Source organism: Alternaria novae-zelandiae (genome assembly GCF_023758075.1).
Source record: "Alternaria novae-zelandiae strain BMP 2774 chromosome Unknown scaffold_28, whole genome shotgun sequence".
Lineage (NCBI taxonomy): Eukaryota > Fungi > Ascomycota > Dothideomycetes > Pleosporales > Pleosporaceae > Alternaria > Alternaria novae-zelandiae.
In genome coordinates, this window is record NW_026056988.1 from 186950 (window position 1) to 203906 (window position 16957).

Genomic DNA, 16957 nt, shown 5'->3' on the forward strand with positions numbered 1-16957 from the left:
TCCTCCAGCATCGTCCGGATCAGACAGCCAGATTGAGTTGTCGCATCCCTCCTCCGAGCCACCTCCGCAACAACCTCCGCGCACCCACCATGACTCCCGCACAGGACATTGCCGGCAGCGGCATCAGCCAACTCGCACGCCAAGTGTCCAACAGCCTCAACCTCAGCACCAGCCCAAACCTCTCCTTCCACAGCCCGCCCTCCACATTCCGCCAACCGCCGACTGGCAGCTTCAGCAACCAGGCCAACAACAGCGCGCACGCGCAACAACTCGCCAAGCAACTGAAACCGTTCGATACCAAGGACATCAAGGTCCTGCTCCTCGAAAATGTCAACGAGGCCGGTGTCGATATTCTCCGCGGCCAGGGCTACCAGGTCGAGGCAATCAAGGCCAGTCTGGCAGAAGACCAGCTGATTGAGAAGATCCGCGATGTGCACGTCATTGGCATTCGCTCAAAGACGAAGCTCACCAAGAAGGTGCTGGAGGAGGCAAAGAACCTAATCGTCATCGGCTGCTTCTGTATCGGAACGAACCAGGTCGACCTCCAGACTGCTGCCAGCCAGGGTATCGCCGTCTTCAACTCGCCCTTCAGCAATTCCCGCTCCGTCGCCGAACTCGTCATCTCAGAGATCATCGCCCTCGCCCGCCAGCTCGCCGACCGCTCTATGGAACTACACAATGGCACATGGAACAAGGTCAGCAAGGGCTGCTGGGAGATCCGCGGCAAGACGCTGGGCATAGTCGGATACGGACACATTGGTAGCCAGCTGAGCGTGCTGGCCGAGTCCATGGGCATGAGCGTCATCTACTACGACGTCCTGACCACCATGGGTCTGGGAACCGCACGACAAGTCGCGTCTCTGGACGACCTCCTCGCCCAAGCCGACTTCGTCTCCCTCCACGTCCCCGCGACCTCTGAGACCAAGAACCTGATCGGCGCCGAGCAATTCGCAAAGATGAAAGACGGCAGCTACCTCATCAACAACGCGCGCGGCACCGTCGTCGACATCCCCGCCATGATCGAAGCCAGCCGCTCTGGCAAACTCGCCGGCGCCGCCATCGACGTCTTCCCCAACGAACCCGCCGGCAACGGCGACTACTTCAGCTCCGACCTGAACGCGTGGACCAAGGACCTCGTCGGTCTAAAGAACATCATCCTGACCCCTCACATCGGCGGCAGCACAGAAGAAGCGCAATCCGCCATCGGCGTCGAAGTCAGCACAGCACTCGTCCGCTACGTCAACGAGGGCACCACGCTCGGTGCCGTCAACCTGCCTGAAGTCAATCTGCGTAGCTTGACGCTCGATCAGCCCGATTGCATGCGTGTTATTTACATCCATAAGAACGTGCCTGGTGTGCTGAGACAGGTCAACGGTATCTTGCTTCACCACAATATCGAGAAGCAGATGTCGGATTCGAGAGGCGAGGTTGCGTATCTCATGGCGGATATCAGTGAGGTTAAGGAGGGGGAGATTAGGGATTTGTTCACGAGTTTGGAGGAGCTTTCTTGTAAGTTTATCCCTACACTCCCTACATTTCCCTGCTTGTTGGTGGAGTGGAGAGCTAACATAACGCAGCGTGTATCCGTACCAGGGTCCTGTACTAGGCGGACAGTCCCTTTCACGGTCGCGGAGAAGAGCAGGTAGAGCCGCAGAAGCAGACGGAGGAGACTGACCTCGTTGAACAACACAAGAATGATACGAGGGATGATATGTTGGGTTCGCTGCCGCATATAAGGGACCTTAAAAGTATGGGTAGAAGGCTTTCGCACGGCGTCTGATTTGGGGGTGTGCATACATTGGCTGGAAAAGTAGAGTTCAACACTGGGTTATTGTTACTACCGAAATGAATGGGACAAGAGATGAATTGACAAGCGAAGCATCTTATAAATGTTTGTGTTATGAATGTCTTGTTAGCCCTATAGGTTGTAGCGCACACACACACCCTTGCCTGCGGTACTAGGCCATGCCTAAAGCTACTTCAACATAACCTCATGACCCTCTTCTTTCCGCCTTTGCCTCGAAGTCTGTCGCATGGATTGATCATTCTCATCCCCTTCTCCTGCTCTTCGCTTGCTGTATGGTTGCCCAGAGGACTTCGGGATGTTCTTTGCCATCCTGAACAGCCGTGCTTAACCCCTCAGTCTCTTCATGTGATCTCGATGCAGCATTCTCTACCAGTTCATGGTCTTCTGTTTGGACTCCTCTCTCCAAATTGGCATATGTAATTCCTTTCCTTGTGATCCGGTGGTTTGGGATACAGTCTGAACTGAACCCACGGACGTCGAACCATTCTATCTCATCTTCTTTGACAACCACGTTGATGAAGTGGGGACTTGGTCGGTACCGCCACCTTTTGGGGCGACCCACTGGTATGTACAGTTGGATTGATGTTGTTGGCTTGATGTAAAAAGCCTGTAGGACGCTAGCGTCGGTGAAGCCGATATCAAGAATGGCGGTGATGTGTCTGTCCGCCGTGTAGATGTTTTAGGTGACTCTTCCTCGTCCACGCGTAAATTATCTCCATGAGGAGAATATCTCGTGGTCGGACATGGCTGGTAGTGTCGTAGGGAAGTAGGATATACTATCGTCGTAGTTGCAAACTCTGCAGAAAGCAGCCCTCTTATCTGACAGGGACATCGGTATGCAGAATGGTTCCAGTCGAGCAATACTAGTACCTGATGGGATGCAGAATACTATCTTAGAGTGTTCGAGTTCGTTTTGACGGATTACAGAAACTACGAGCCGATTCGAGGTAAGATTGTTGCCTCTGTGGTACCTAGACATTTTTTCCAACTCGGTTTCAGCCCAGGGTAATGGTCACCGATTGTACGTTACGTATCCAGGCTAACTCTTCTTCACCAGTACCTGTCAAGTCCTGCCAGTAGGAACCCGGACTGTCGCTAGCAGTCAGAGTCTGTATACCCTTGGTGGCGGGGATCAATTCATCTAACCCTGCTGCTTCTATAATCCGTGTAGTACCGGAACATGAGTTGGCGTACGCTAGCCCTATGCGTTCATAGTGAGTTCCGTGGTTTTGGAGCACTATCATTGACAATTCCTTAGGACCCGTGTGGTGAGTAACCGCGCATATGACCCGAGTGCTGTCGTAGTCGATGGAGGGTTTTATATCCCATTGCACGTGCAATAGAATCTTGATGTCCCCGCTAATTCCTATAGTACTGCGGATAGCAAGCACTAGATACGACATTTCCGTCTCAAAACGTCCCCTATAATACCTTTGATCTTGAGCGGAACGTATGATGTTGACCACGGATAGCCGAAGAACTTTGACGTTGACTCGTAAGTACTGGGAGGCCTGCGTAAGGATTCTGTTGCCAAACTCATCCCGACTGTGATTAGAAATGTTATTAACATCTTCCTCCGAAAGATCAAATTGATGCCGCATATCCGTGAATTCAGCAGAGCCGACCCAGCCAAGTGGTGACCAACTAGGGAACTGTCGTCGTCTAGTACCGGGTCTGCGGTGCGTCCAATTGATGCACATGAAACTCTGTCTATCCGAGGGAAAGTTATAGGGTATGCCCCATAAGGTATCAATCGATTCGTTCGCGGCATGATGATAGTTCAGAACACCCAATATTGCGTTCAAGCCGTCATAGTCGTAGCTGAGATTGCGAGTCGTGTATTGCTCGAGTAGTCGTAGGAGATCAAAGAGCCCAGTGGATGGATCGTTTCTGCCCCCCAAGGCCTCCGGCGCCAATGTGCCTTCGAGTAGACGTACATCCGAACTTGTATGTCGTTGCTGCAAGCCTTCATATTTCTGCAGGCAGTCGCATACAAACAATACTGCACTGTCCGTGAAGTACAGTCGTCTACGCGGAAGGTAGCCTTCCTGAAAAGTCCACCCCCGTGTGAACCACCGAGACCTGGTGATAGCCCTGTGAACCGTGGGTGGGACATATGTCACGTGTATATCACGAGCAGTAGCGTCTCGATACCCCAGTCTCCGTTTCTGGCTCACACCCGGTAGGCCGAAGGAGCAATCATCGCCTGCTGCTGCTATCAAAGTGAGCTCTGCTGAAATGTATATAGAATCCATTTGTTGGATTTGACGATGCTTTTCCTCGTCATTATTTTGCTGTATGCACTAGTATGTGGTTAGCAACGTCGAAGGATTGTTTGGGTACTCACAAAGGCGCTGCGCGTGATACGTTAGCTCTGTTGAAATCAAGAATTAGTGCGGAGAACTTACTCCACCCAGAGATACCGATAACCAAGAAGCATGATAGCTTGAATGCTGTCCTCAATAGTACGAGGTAGCTCAGAAGGTAATGCGGAGCTTGCGTCTGTGTTGATGGCCACGCCACCCCATACATACGATAAGGCCACATATCGGCATTTCGTTGGCGCCGCAATGATGACTCTTTCGAGACAGTCAATGACTTTCAGATTAAAAGGTCCCTCTTGTATACTGAGCCTGCATCGATCATGCGCTTTGCTACAGTCATCGAGCCAGAACTTGATTGCATTAAGATCGACGCGTTGATCCTTCGTTTGCGTGCCCTTCCATTTACGATCGCTGATAAGCTCAGGATACCATACCTTGAGGGTTCCAATCTCACGCCAACTCTCCTGCCAAGCGCAATCGGAGTCATGGAAGATGACCTCGCCTGAAAAGCGTGATCTACGTTTCCAGCGCAATAAGGGGCTCTTCATATTCGGCTCCACCTTTTGGTGTACCTCCAACGCTGTTCCGAGTACCTGGCATACCTCACAAGCCGAGTTCAATAGCTCTTCCGCAGTTTCTCCAATCCTGAAGATATCTGTCTCATCTTCTTGGTAAGGTACCTTCGGCCACACGGGCAAGCAACGGTCGCATGTGTGGCTCTGTTTCGGATGAAATTGCTCCGGATCATCAACCATGTTGGTTATGTTGCCCGTAGTAGATGGAATGAATAGTTAGGTGACAGAGAAGGTCGTTTTTTCTGGGTCGTACGTATCCAAGAAAACGTAGCCTGAGAGCACAGAATATCTCCACGTTCGCGAGGTTGCGGTCAGTGTGTAATGAGTACCTCGGGGGTGCGGTGTCGTGCTGGTACAACGAAGGGAAACCGTCTTTGATCATACGCAGCCACGACTGCCAGCACACCTGCAGGTGGCTGTAGGCGATAAGCGTTATCGCACGTGATCGCTCATGTGACGATTTGGTCTTGGTATACCATGTGATATTCCGTGGCAAGTACGTTATGAACACTTCAAGTGCGTGTACATTGTGAAGACCAGAGTATTGTTGGACATGTTTGGCGATATTCATCTAAGCACTTGGTCGAAATCTACCGGCCTGATGGTTACACAAAGACACTTACTTTGACTGGTAGCGAGTAGCGAGCTCGTGGAGAACGACGACAGCCAGGTGTGGAGATATCCAAGGAGTCACTCACGCTATGGTGGGTATGACCGAGCCCTGGCCATGCAGCCCCCTTTACAGTTAGTCGATTCGATGATTACTGAAGCCCCGAATTCCTGGTCTTTGAAGTACAATAAAGTCGTGACGCCCACGTATCATGCTGAGGCGGCATGTTTCAGTTGGCCGGGTTCAGTAAGAACGGATGCGCGAAGAAAGAGATCCGAGAGGCGAAACGTCCAGGGAGTTTACCTGCATAAACTCTGGGGAAGGACTGTCGCTTTAGATGACAGGTGGGGAATGGGACAGTGCGAGTAAGAATGCTGGCCTGCATGTGGGTGTGGTACGCAGCACGTTGGAAGGCCGGACAGCGTCACAGGCTGCTCCAGGTGCGCCGAGTGAGGCTGCAGATCAGATGCAAGCTGGTGAGGCTACTTGGGATGCAGAAGTGAGGAGGTGCATATGGTGAGACGCCTGTCTGCGCGGTTCCAGGTGGCAGAGCGGTGGTGGTTGGCTCGGCCCCCTGGAGGTGGTCTGTGCGGGTTGGCGGGATGTTGGCGGTGAGAGGCGATTAGCGTGACCAGAGAAAGTCGACAACACGGCGGGCAGCAGTTCGCATAACTTCGCCCACACGATTGCCCTTCTCTCCTCCAGGGATGCATCGAGCCCTGTGACTGCAGCGACATCCCACGCTGACGACGTCCACGCCCGCCCACACGCAGCCAGCGACCGCACCGACTTAGCGAGCTGAGCATATCCCACCACCAGGGAGCCGCCTCTGGACCCTGAACCCGCACCGCCATTTGGAGGGGGACAACCCATACACAACCACCCACCATGGCTCACATCTACGACCTCGGCACCCGGGCATGGCAGCCCGATACCACCGAGGGCTGGGTCGCCTCCGAGGTGACGGACAAGCAGATCGCGGGAGACAAGGTGAAGCTGGTGTTCACGCTGGAGAATGGCGAGGTACGCACACCCACGGGCATGATATTGATGCAGGACACGGCCACTGACGATGCTTCACTGCGCAGACCAAATCCGTCGAGACGACGATACTGGCCATCCAGACCGGCAATGACCCCAACCTCCCTCCGCTGATGAACCCGGCCATGCTCGAGGCCAGCGATGACCTTACGAACCTGTCACATTTGAACGAGCCGGCTGGTACAGTCGACCGACCCCACACAGAAGACATGGCATACTGACGGTCGTGCAGTGCTCCAGGCCATCAAGCTGCGTTACCTGCAGAAGGAGATCTACACATATTCGGGTATCGTCCTGATCGCGACAAATCCCTTTGCGCGAGTCGACTCCCTATACGTACCCGGCATGGTACAGGTCTACGCTGGCAAGCAGAGATCCTATGGCGCTCCGCATTTGTTTGCCATTGCTGAAGAAGCCTTTGCGTGAGTTCCCGCGCCCATCTCCCAACCACCCGTCATGGCAGTGACTAATCTTCTCCAGCGACATGTTGCGAGACCAGAAGAACCAGACCATTGTCGTCTCTGGAGAGTCCGGAGCCGGAAAGACTGTCAGCGCCAAATACATCATGCGATACTTTGCCACACGAGAGTCCCCGGACAACCCAGGCAAGCGGAGAGGCAAGTCCGACTCGATGAGCGAGACCGAAGAGCAGATTCTGGCTACCAACCCCATCATGGAAGCCTTCGGTAACGCCAAAACCACCCGTAACGACAACTCCTCGCGTTTCGGTAAATACATCGAGATCATGTTCAACAAGCAGACGGATATTATTGGTGCGAAGATCAGGACATATCTGCTGGAACGGTCGAGACTGGTGTTTCAGCCGCTTAAGGAGCGGAATTACCACGTCTTCTACCAGCTGGTAGCCGGTGCGTCGGATGAGGAGCGCGAAGAGCTCTCCCTGAAGTCGGTCGAGGAGTTCAGCTACCTCAACCAGGGCAGTGCGCCTGTGATTGAGGGTATGGACGACGTGGCTGAGTTCAAGGCCACAAGACAGTCCTTGACCAAGATTGGTGTGCCGCCAGAAACCCAAGCTGGCATCTGGCGTCTGCTCGCGGCGCTCTTGCACATGGGAGACATTAAGATCACAGCAACTCGGACAGACTCAAACCTTGACCCAGCTGAGCCCTCTCTCGTCAAGGCTTGTTCGCTGCTAGGAATTGACGCCAACACTTTCGCCAAGTGGATTGTAAAGAAGCAACTCATTACCAGAGGAGAGAAGATTGTCTCCAACTTGACGCAGCAGCAGGCTATCGTGGTCCGAGACTCCGTTGCCAAGTTCATCTATTCGAGCTTGTTCGACTGGCTGGTCGAGCGCACAAACGAGAGTCTGGCCACCGAAGAGGTTATTGCGCAAGCCCACACCTTCATTGGTGTCCTCGATATCTACGGTTTCGAGCACTTCGCAAAGAACTCTTTCGAGCAGTTCTGTATCAACTACGCTAATGAAAAATTGCAACAAGAGTTCAACGCACACGTCTTCAAGCTGGAGCAGGAGGAGTACATGCGCGAACAAATCGACTGGACTTTCATCGACTTCGCCGACAACCAGCCTTGTATCGATCTTATTGAAGGCAAGCTAGGTATCTTGTCTTTACTAGACGAAGAGTCGCGCTTGCCCATGGGTTCGGATGAGCAATTCGTTACTAAGCTACACCACAACTACTCCGGAGACAAGCACAAGTTCTACAAGAAGCCCCGGTTCGGCAAGTCGTCCTTCACCGTCTGCCATTACGCCATCGATGTCACGTATGAATCTGATGGCTTCATCGAGAAGAACAGAGATACTGTGCCGGACGAACACATGGAGGTCCTCAAGGCTGCAAGCAATAAGTTCTTGACCCAAGTCTTGGACGTTGCTGCGTCGATCCGAGAGAAGGAGAATGCTACTAGCGCTTCGTCCAAGCCGGGTACTGCCATGTCGGCTGGCCGAAGGATGGCGACCAACCGCAAGCCAACACTCGGTGGTATCTTCAAATCGTCTCTCATCGAACTCATGCAGACCATCAACTCAACCGACGTCCACTATATCCGATGTATCAAGCCCAATGAGGCCAAGGCTGCTTGGCAATTCGATGGACCCATGGTTCTCAGCCAATTGCGCGCTTGTGGTGTTCTCGAAACTGTCAGGATCAGTTGCGCCGGTTACCCCACACGATGGACTTATGAGGAATTCGCCCTGCGTTACTACATGTTGGTCAGATCCGCTGACTGGACGCCCGAAATCCGAAACATGGCCACGGCAATCTTGAAGAAGGCGCTAGGTGCCGGCAAGAACGATGGCACCGATAAGTACCAGATGGGTTTGACAAAGATCTTCTTCCGCGCTGGTATGCTTGCGTTCCTCGAGAACTTGCGTACAGCCAGACTCAACGATGCCGCCGTCATGATTCAGAAGAACCTCCGAGCCAAATACTACCGCCGTATCTACCTCGAGATGCGCGAGGCTGTCATCCACGTGCAATCATTGGCTAGGGGCTACATGACCAGGGAACGAGCCGAGGAGGCCAGGCAGGTCAAGGCTGCAACCACAATTCAGAGAGTCTGGCGTGGTAGCAAAGACCGCAAGCGCTTCCTTGTTGTCCGAAACTCGCTTATCAAGTTTGAGGCAGCCGCAAAGGGATTCTTGCTCCGTAAGAACATCCTGGACAAGAGGCTTGGAGATGCTGCTCGCATGATCCAACGCAACTGGCGCAAACAAAGATACATCCGCGCCTACAAGAAGGAGATCAACGACATCATCACTGTCCAGAAGCTCTGGAGGGGAAGGAAGGCCCGCAGGGAATACAAGGTCCTCCGCGCCGAATCTCGCGATCTCAAGAACATCTCTTACAAGCTCGAAAACAAGGTTGTCGAGCTTACCCAGAATCTGGGTACGATGAGGGAGCAGAACAAGTCGCTCAAGTCTCAAGTGGAGAACTACGAGAGCCAGATCAAATCGTACAAGGAGCGCAGCCGTACACTCGAGAACCGCCAGAAGGAGCTACAAGCCGAAGCCAACCAGGCTGGTATCACCGCTGCCAAGCTCAGCCAGATGGAAGACGAGTACAAGAAGCTGCAGACAAGCTACGAAGAGAGCACCGCAAAGATGCGCCATCTTCAAGAAGAGGAGAAGGAACTCCGTGCGTCGCTTAAGAGGACCACAGACGACCTCGAGCAATCCAAGAGGAGGAGCAATGTCACTGAGACCGAAAAGATGTCGCTCCGCCAGCAACTCGCCGAGCTGCAAGAGCAGGTTGAACTGATGAAGCGATCCGGCCCAATGCCTGGTGAGCTGACAAACGGTCACTCCACGGCCATAGCCCCCAGCAGCTTGATCAAGCTTGTCTCGTCGAAGAAGCCAAAGAGGCGCAGTGCTGGACCAGACACCCGCGACATCAACCGATTCAGCGAACAATACAACCCGCGACCTGTCTCCATGGCTCCTGGTTCCACCATTCACAGGCAAAACCTCTCCGGCTCAACGTTTGCTCAACTCGATAACGTCGAGCTTGAGCTTGAGAACATCCTTGCTGAGGAGGACATGCTAAACGATGAGGTCACTCTTGGCCTGATCAAGAACCTGAAGATCCCATCGCCCACCACAACACCCCCACCTACCGATAAGGAGGTTCTCTTCCCAGCTTACCTCATCAACCTTGTCACCTCCGAGATGTGGAACAACGGTTTCGTCAAGGAATCAGAGCGCTTCCTCGCAAACGTTATGCAGTCGATCCAACAAGAGGTCATGCAGCACGATGCCGAAGACGCGATCAACCCAGGTGCCTTCTGGTTGTCGAACGTCCACGAGATGCTCTCGTTCGTCTTCCTGGCTGAAGACTGGTACGAGCAACAGAAGACCGACAACTACGAGTACGACAGACTGCTGGAGATTGTGAAGCATGATCTTGAGAGTCTCGAGTTCAACATCTACCACACCTGGATGAAGGTGCTCAAGAAGAAGCTGCACAAGATGATCATCCCTGCTATCATCGAATCGCAATCACTACCGGGCTTCGTCACCAACGAGAGCAACCGCTTCCTCGGAAAGCTGCTCCAGGGCAGCAACACTCCTGCCTACAGCATGGACAACTTGCTCACATTACTCAACAGCGTCTACAAGGCCATGAAGGCTTACTACCTGGAAGACTCCATCATCACACAGTGCGTCACTGAGTTGCTGAGGTTGGTGGGTGTCACTGCCTTCAACGACTTGCTCATGCGCCGCAATTTCCTTTCATGGAAGCGAGGTCTGCAGATCAACTACAACATCACCCGTATCGAAGAGTGGTGCAAGTCGCATGACATGCCAGAGGGCACACTGCAACTCGAGCATCTGATGCAAGCAACCAAGTTGCTCCAGCTGAAGAAGGCTACTTTGAACGACATTGAGATTATTCAGGACATCTGCTGGATGCTGAGTCCGAACCAGATCCAAAAGCTGCTGAACCAGTACCTGGTAGCCGACTACGAGCAGCCCATCAACGGCGAGATCATGAAGGCCGTCGCGTCGCGTGTGACGGAGAAGAGCGACGTCCTTCTCCTCACCGCAGTCGACATGGAGGACAGTGGCCCGTACGAGATCGCGGAGCCAAGAGTGATAACAGCACTCGAGACATACACGCCTTCCTGTAAGTATTTTCTTTCAACCATCTACCGCACCATCGGCACACGTCTAATACAATCGACAGGGCTGCAAACCCCCCGCCTCAAGCGCCTCGCAGAGATCGTCTCGCAACAAGCCATTGCGCAGCAAGAGAAGCTCGAGTTCGACGACGACATGCCCAACGGCCAGAGCAACGGCGACGCCATGCAGGCTCTCACCGGCGGCATGGGCATGAACGGCAACGGCATGAACGGCCACGGCACGATTGAAGAAGGAATTGAAGCATGAACTTTAGCATCTTTTGTCAGCACAGCGAGCGAAAATTTGGTATTAGACACATGAAACGACACGCGCGCGCACGAGAAAGACGACAACGCGAGGAGGAAGTAAGCGCCGCAGATGATGATGATGATGGGGAACTCCCAATGTTTGTAAAGTTGTGAGGAGCAAAGCTGTGTCCTTCTTCTTTCTGTCTTCTGGTCTAGTTGCTGGAACTTCTGGGAGGGATGGAAAGGGGGAGGGGTGTTGTTGCTTCGGAATTACTTACTTACTTACTTTTCGTGGGGAGGATTCAGTAGGCGCGTATGACGCATGATGATGTTGGGTATTTAATGCTGGGGTTCTTTTGCGCGAATGATATATCTTTTTTAACTTTATTGGATGCGTGTGTTATGTGTAGCTTGTGTGTGCGGTTGTTGATGTGTCGAGGTGATTGAGAGGACCGACTTCAACACTTCCAGGCACACGGTGGTTGAGCTGCTGACGGATTGCTTTGTTCAACGTTGCTGGTGCCACCTCATACAAGGAAAAACCTGAACAGGCCTGAGGACTACATCAAGACAAAAATCTACCAAGTAGGTGATCCAACAGCAACGTAGACTCCAGGGTGTTCAGTTTTTTCCTAGGTTGGCGTGGTGCCGAAATGCAGGCACAATGCGGTTGAGTGACACAGTACATGATCGCAATGCAGGTGTATTTCCTAAACGCCCTTGTTTCACAGTATGCAGCAGTAGGAGCTGCTGGACGGTTACTTCTACAATTCGCTGCCGAAACCTCCGTATGATAATGTCCTTCGTGTAGCCTCTTACAATGCGAGAAGATTTGCAAGATACGGAGGAACGTGGGTACGTTTGAGGGATACGTAGACAGATTCGGAGACGGCTTGATAAGCAGGATCTTGGTGAAGACCTCCGCGCTGTTGTCTTGTGTCTTTGCTGGAAGGTAAGGGGTATTCGAGAATCATCGAGCAGTGCAACGATTGTTCAAACCTCTTCCCCATCGCGAATTCAGGTTTTCTTTGGTAGTTTGCTAGAAAGCTACCGTATCCACCAAACGATCCGTCTGCGTACTTAGTGACTATTGCCAATGACATACAGATGGCTACATGACCTTTGGGAGCAAGCACGATCTCAAGTACTTATAGGTATAGGAACGAACAGATAGCTTCTCTCATCACTACGATTCCAGGTATCAGTCCTTCCAGTACATTCGAAACTTCTGCCTTCCTTGACAGCTTAAGCCATGACCGATCCAAATTTACCAATCGAATCTCCAAACCGACGTCCTCAGGACTACGCCGATATGACTGGGTGGGGATTTGCACACAAGTTCGATCGCAACGTCCGCGGACACAGGCTGGAGGATGGGCACAAGAAGACTATCCAAGCCGCTGCCGCCATCGCAGACCAACTTAGATGGACTACATCGCAGATGAAGCCAGAGTACTGGCCTGACAAGGAGACATTAGTAGCAAAGCAGTTTCTGATGTCTAATCTGGTGCAGCTCCATCTGGTTTGCTACGAACCTCTGGAAGAGATTCGAAAACACATTATCAAAGTTGATCCTGATCTCTTGGATAAGTTATGTTACTAAACACCTCTCTATGACTGTTACTCAACGATTTGGTGCGGCTAAAGGCTAACTTTATTGCAGAAGTTTAGAAAGGCATGTTGGCAAATGCCGCAACAAGCCCGAGACGTTGAATCCCCAGTTGAGAGCCCCCTACCACCCGATGAGAAGAAAGAGAAGAAGCCAACCGACAAGTTCTCAAAGGACGAGGACTTCCGTAAAGATCGACAGGAGAAGCTCATGGCCAACCAGGGCGCATACTTCGATTACTTCGAGGATGATGGAGGTGACGAAGCGTTCACTTGGGGGGACGCGATAAGATCAGCCCTCAGGACGTGTGATGCCGCCTACTTTGAAATCGATCGTCATCACAGACTGCTCAAACAGCCGGAGAAGAAGTCGGGTTGGCGTTTGGACCGAATGGATGTTTTATCCAAGAGGAGAGGCATGCCGACTCGTTCGAATCAGGAGTTGTTGATCGAACTCGCTCTCAATCATGAGTTCGGTGGTCCTCCGTCTCCAAACAGCCGGACAACAATGGCCAACTGGCAGACCGCAAACGACGTTCAGCGCGCTCTCAACATCCACTTGGGGCGTTTCATGAAGCAAGAACCTGACGGTGGCGCACCTACCGAGACACGTCACTGGACTACCGACTTCGCGCGCAAGTACAACCATCCCCATGCTGCCGAGCCTGCGATGTTCTTCATTTGCACGCACGAGTACATCCGGCCAAATCCCGCGCAGCCAATCACAAAGTGGATTGTTGGAGGCACCACGCCGCTTACAGGAGGAACAACGGTCTGGTTTCCTTGGGCTGACAAGTTTTACAAGGCTGTCAGAGAGCAAGGTCTTGGTAGCGACTTCGTTGCGAAGGTGAAGGCGGCCAATGACGCGCAGAAAGAACATGAACAACGACTGCTTGGCGACACGACAGACCTAACTAAGGATCAACTATTCGAGCAGAACCTGTCTGCTCGAAAAGTCGTCATCGGCCAATTGACGAACGACTCAACCCATCAGAGGTACGTGGCTCGGATTCGCTGCCAGGGCCTAGCGATCAACAGTTTCATGCAGCCAGTCCAATGCTGTTATCGTTGCCAATGCAACTACCAGTACACAGTACTGAGCACACACATGACACCATCACCAGACTACGAGCCGACTATCGATCACTTGAAGAAATACGACTGGGGCAGGCATTGCCCATGGTTTCATCAGTGCGCCGAGGCACTTGCAGCCTGTCAGTGCTTCGCCTTCGATGATGCACAGAACGACGCCAACCGACCCCAGTCTCCCAGAGTGGCCGAGCTGAAAGGAAAGTCTCTCAAGAAAAAGAAGAGCACCCACCTTTTTTAGTTCCAAGAGATGAGTGCGGTTGGTACGACTTTCGCGACACCACATCACTCCGGCATCGACATGCAACTCCTCCATCAAAACCGGCATTGCCTACCCTGCGGCGAAGAACGGTGCTGCTTCCCTCCTGTGGTCGCTTGATCACTGTCGAGCTCTCTTTCTCGTCTCTTCGTCTTTCTTCTCACGATGTTTATTACTCGTGTGTTCTCCTTGTCGCTTCTTTGTCTTACTTTTCGCGTTATTTCCTACTTGCGCATCCTCCTGGCTCCACCGTCCTTTCCCTACCCTTTCCCCTGCCCTTTCCCCTGCCCTTTCCCCTGCCCTTTTCCCTGCCCTTTTCCCTGCCCCTTGTCTCCTTTTCCTTTCACGCCTCCACCCTGTCTAGTGTCCATCTCATGTGGCGTTCGTCCACCTATTACAAATCCCCTTCTCTCATTCTACGTTTGCCTCCCATAGCCACAACCAAAAAACCCAAAAAAAAATACCATTCTTTAAAGTGCTTCCTTACTATGATGTGATATTATGATGTTCTCTCTTAAGTGCCAATGGTGGTCCAACCACCTGTGCATATGCAATCTTGAGTAAGTCTTCGACTTGGATGTGTTGACTTCAACGACTGAACATCATCACTCTACCGCAAGATATGTAGGTCGTATATATGTATTTATTTTGATTTCATCCAGTCGGTCATCTCTTGGCATATACCACGATCGTGAATACCGGGTTTATCATGCCCTCTGCATACATCCAATCTATTTAAAGGTGCCATCGTTCTTCATAATCTATAAAGTTTCAAGGGCTACGTTGTTGATCGCTTCATATGGGTTCGTGCCGCTGTGAGGGTTGGTAGAATCAACGCAGTTCGTAATGAGTTTGGCAAATACTCCTCCATCCGCACGACACATGTTCAATGCATTTGGTATGATACTCACGACTGTAACATTCGTCGTTTTGATAGCATGTCCGTAGAAAAGTAAAAAAATGCTCATGAATCCAACAACAGCGATCAACGTGACGTCGGGATGGAAGAATCTGGTCCGCATACGCACACCGCAAGTGGCGGGCTGACGCAAGCTGAGCACTTGACGATTGCTGTGAAGTTAAACTTTCCGATGTTTTCATGATCTGTTGTCTGCGCGCTTGCGGGGGTATCCAACAAACGCACTTTGATTGGACGGTGCCTAAGGTACCTAGGTAGCACAAACCGTGGTAGCTGAACGCAACCTTGGGGCCCTTTGCCATTCCCCGTACTCAACAAGATTCCAAAAGCCAAACTTAAGCGATTGATGCGCAAAAGCTCAGTTTTCTTTAGCTGGCTGGTATGGATTTCGCGCTCACGCGCGAGCCAAGTGGATTGTCTCCAGGGCTTGCTTGGCCCAACCTTGAAAGGTGAGAGCACGCGGGCGTGGCGCCTGTAATTGCCGCACAAACGCGGTGACTCATCCAAATATCTAGGTACTTATTAAGTGCGCACGCAAATCCTGAAACCACTCGTCCACATTTCTTCGTTGACTTCACCTCGAAATCCGACCTGGTACGAACTATCGATACAACCGCAACTTCGCTTACTCAACAATCTGTATTAGTCGTCATGGATAAGCCGAACTACAAGTCCATCCGAGAGAGGATGTTCGCGAAAAGAGAGAAGCTCCGATCCAAAGGCGATGGCGACACTTCCTCAAAAGATCCTGACGACAAATTCGAGAACGAGGGCCAGATCCTCGAAGCTGCACTACCAAGTGCGGTGGAGCAAGAGAAGTTCTGGGATTGGGTACACGCTGTGGACAAAAAGAGCCGGACAGTACCTGAAGGCGGAACGGCCAAGGATTACATCGATACTCTCGCGAAGACCGACTACGTGGACGACCGATCTCTCGGAAAGCTTTACAAACGCCTGAGCTCATACTTCTACCCTTGTATCCCGATTGGAACCCATCATGGTTATCGTTATGCCGTTAGTCCGTGTATGTTGATACTCGGACCTGATGAAGAAAAAGTCAACTGGGACGACCCACGTGAATTCGCCAGCGAAGGATTCATCGCGATCGATCTGCCAGCTGGAACGAGGATCTCGTACACGAGTCCGGCTCGAGAGCGCTCGGCAAGGCAGCAGGATAATTCTTCAGAAGAATCGCGGTTCAGTTCCTCCAGTACCCACAGCATGGTACAAGGCAACGGTCATACCGGATTTGCTTGCTTTACGATCGGGAAGGTGCAAGCAGTCGACGCAAAGCATTGGTCCGACGATGGCAAGCTACCCGAAGGGAAAGATCTGCAGGAGATTCATTGGGAAGAGACAGATTGGGTCATGGTCGTTGTCATAGATGACGATGGCAAGCCTGGTTCTGTCTGGCTGCTACAAGACTTCGAGCCCATGATCGAAAATACGAACAACATCTACATCATCGAGCAGTCAAATACCCACGGGTGGGGCTACTTCCAGCACCAGCTCGACATGCGTCCGCGACCACAGCAACTTGCTGGTGTGAAGATTGCGAACAGGGTCAGTGACTTGTCCGAAGATTTGAAGTGGACCATGGACGAATACATTACGGCGAAGTACGAAATCGTGCAGGCAGTACTCGCGGAGCGTAAGAACGGTCGGTCGCCTGTCATCGTCAGACAGCTTCCACTGGACAGGGACGAGGGCCAGAATTGGATGGAAAACAGCTCAGGAACTTTGGAAGACGACTCAACGCCGGAACTGTCGAGGCTGCGCATTTGAGACGACTACTAGCGGATAAGAGATGCGAGATAGATACTCTTGGAAGAGTGAGCAGGCGGGCTTTCCATCTGTGTTTTGATCTTAGG

At 52.1% G+C, this 16957-nt stretch overlaps 4 protein-coding genes across 4 annotated transcripts; all 4 read left to right on the forward strand.

Moving 5' to 3' along the window:
* Positions 1-89: 89 nt before the first annotated feature.
* Positions 90-1606, forward strand: SER33 (D-3-phosphoglycerate dehydrogenase 2; the record flags this gene model as incomplete). Its single annotated transcript, XM_049403643.1, has 2 exons — positions 90-1509; positions 1578-1606. The coding sequence occupies 2 exons, from the start codon at positions 90-92 to the stop codon at positions 1604-1606; spliced, it is 1449 nt and encodes a 482-aa protein (XP_049250572.1).
* A 4598-nt stretch (positions 1607-6204) lies between these two features.
* Positions 6205-11230, forward strand: J4E88_010047 (uncharacterized protein; the record flags this gene model as incomplete). The annotated part of the gene is made up of 5 exons (XM_049403644.1): positions 6205-6339; positions 6405-6537; positions 6590-6779; positions 6838-10967; positions 11028-11230. 5 exons carry the CDS (start codon positions 6205-6207, stop codon positions 11228-11230), a joined length of 4791 nt encoding a protein of 1596 aa, XP_049250573.1.
* Positions 11231-12463: 1233 nt separating this feature from the next.
* J4E88_010048 (uncharacterized protein) lies at positions 12464-14149 on the forward strand (the record flags this gene model as incomplete). The annotated part of the gene is made up of 2 exons (XM_049403645.1): positions 12464-12733; positions 12875-14149. 2 exons carry the CDS (start codon positions 12464-12466, stop codon positions 14147-14149), a joined length of 1545 nt encoding a protein of 514 aa, XP_049250574.1.
* A 900-nt stretch (positions 14150-15049) lies between these two features.
* J4E88_010049 (uncharacterized protein) lies at positions 15050-16871 on the forward strand (the record flags this gene model as incomplete). The annotated part of the gene is made up of 2 exons (XM_049403646.1): positions 15050-15065; positions 15733-16871. The coding sequence occupies 2 exons, from the start codon at positions 15050-15052 to the stop codon at positions 16869-16871; spliced, it is 1155 nt and encodes a 384-aa protein (XP_049250575.1).
* Positions 16872-16957: the final 86 nt, after the last annotated feature.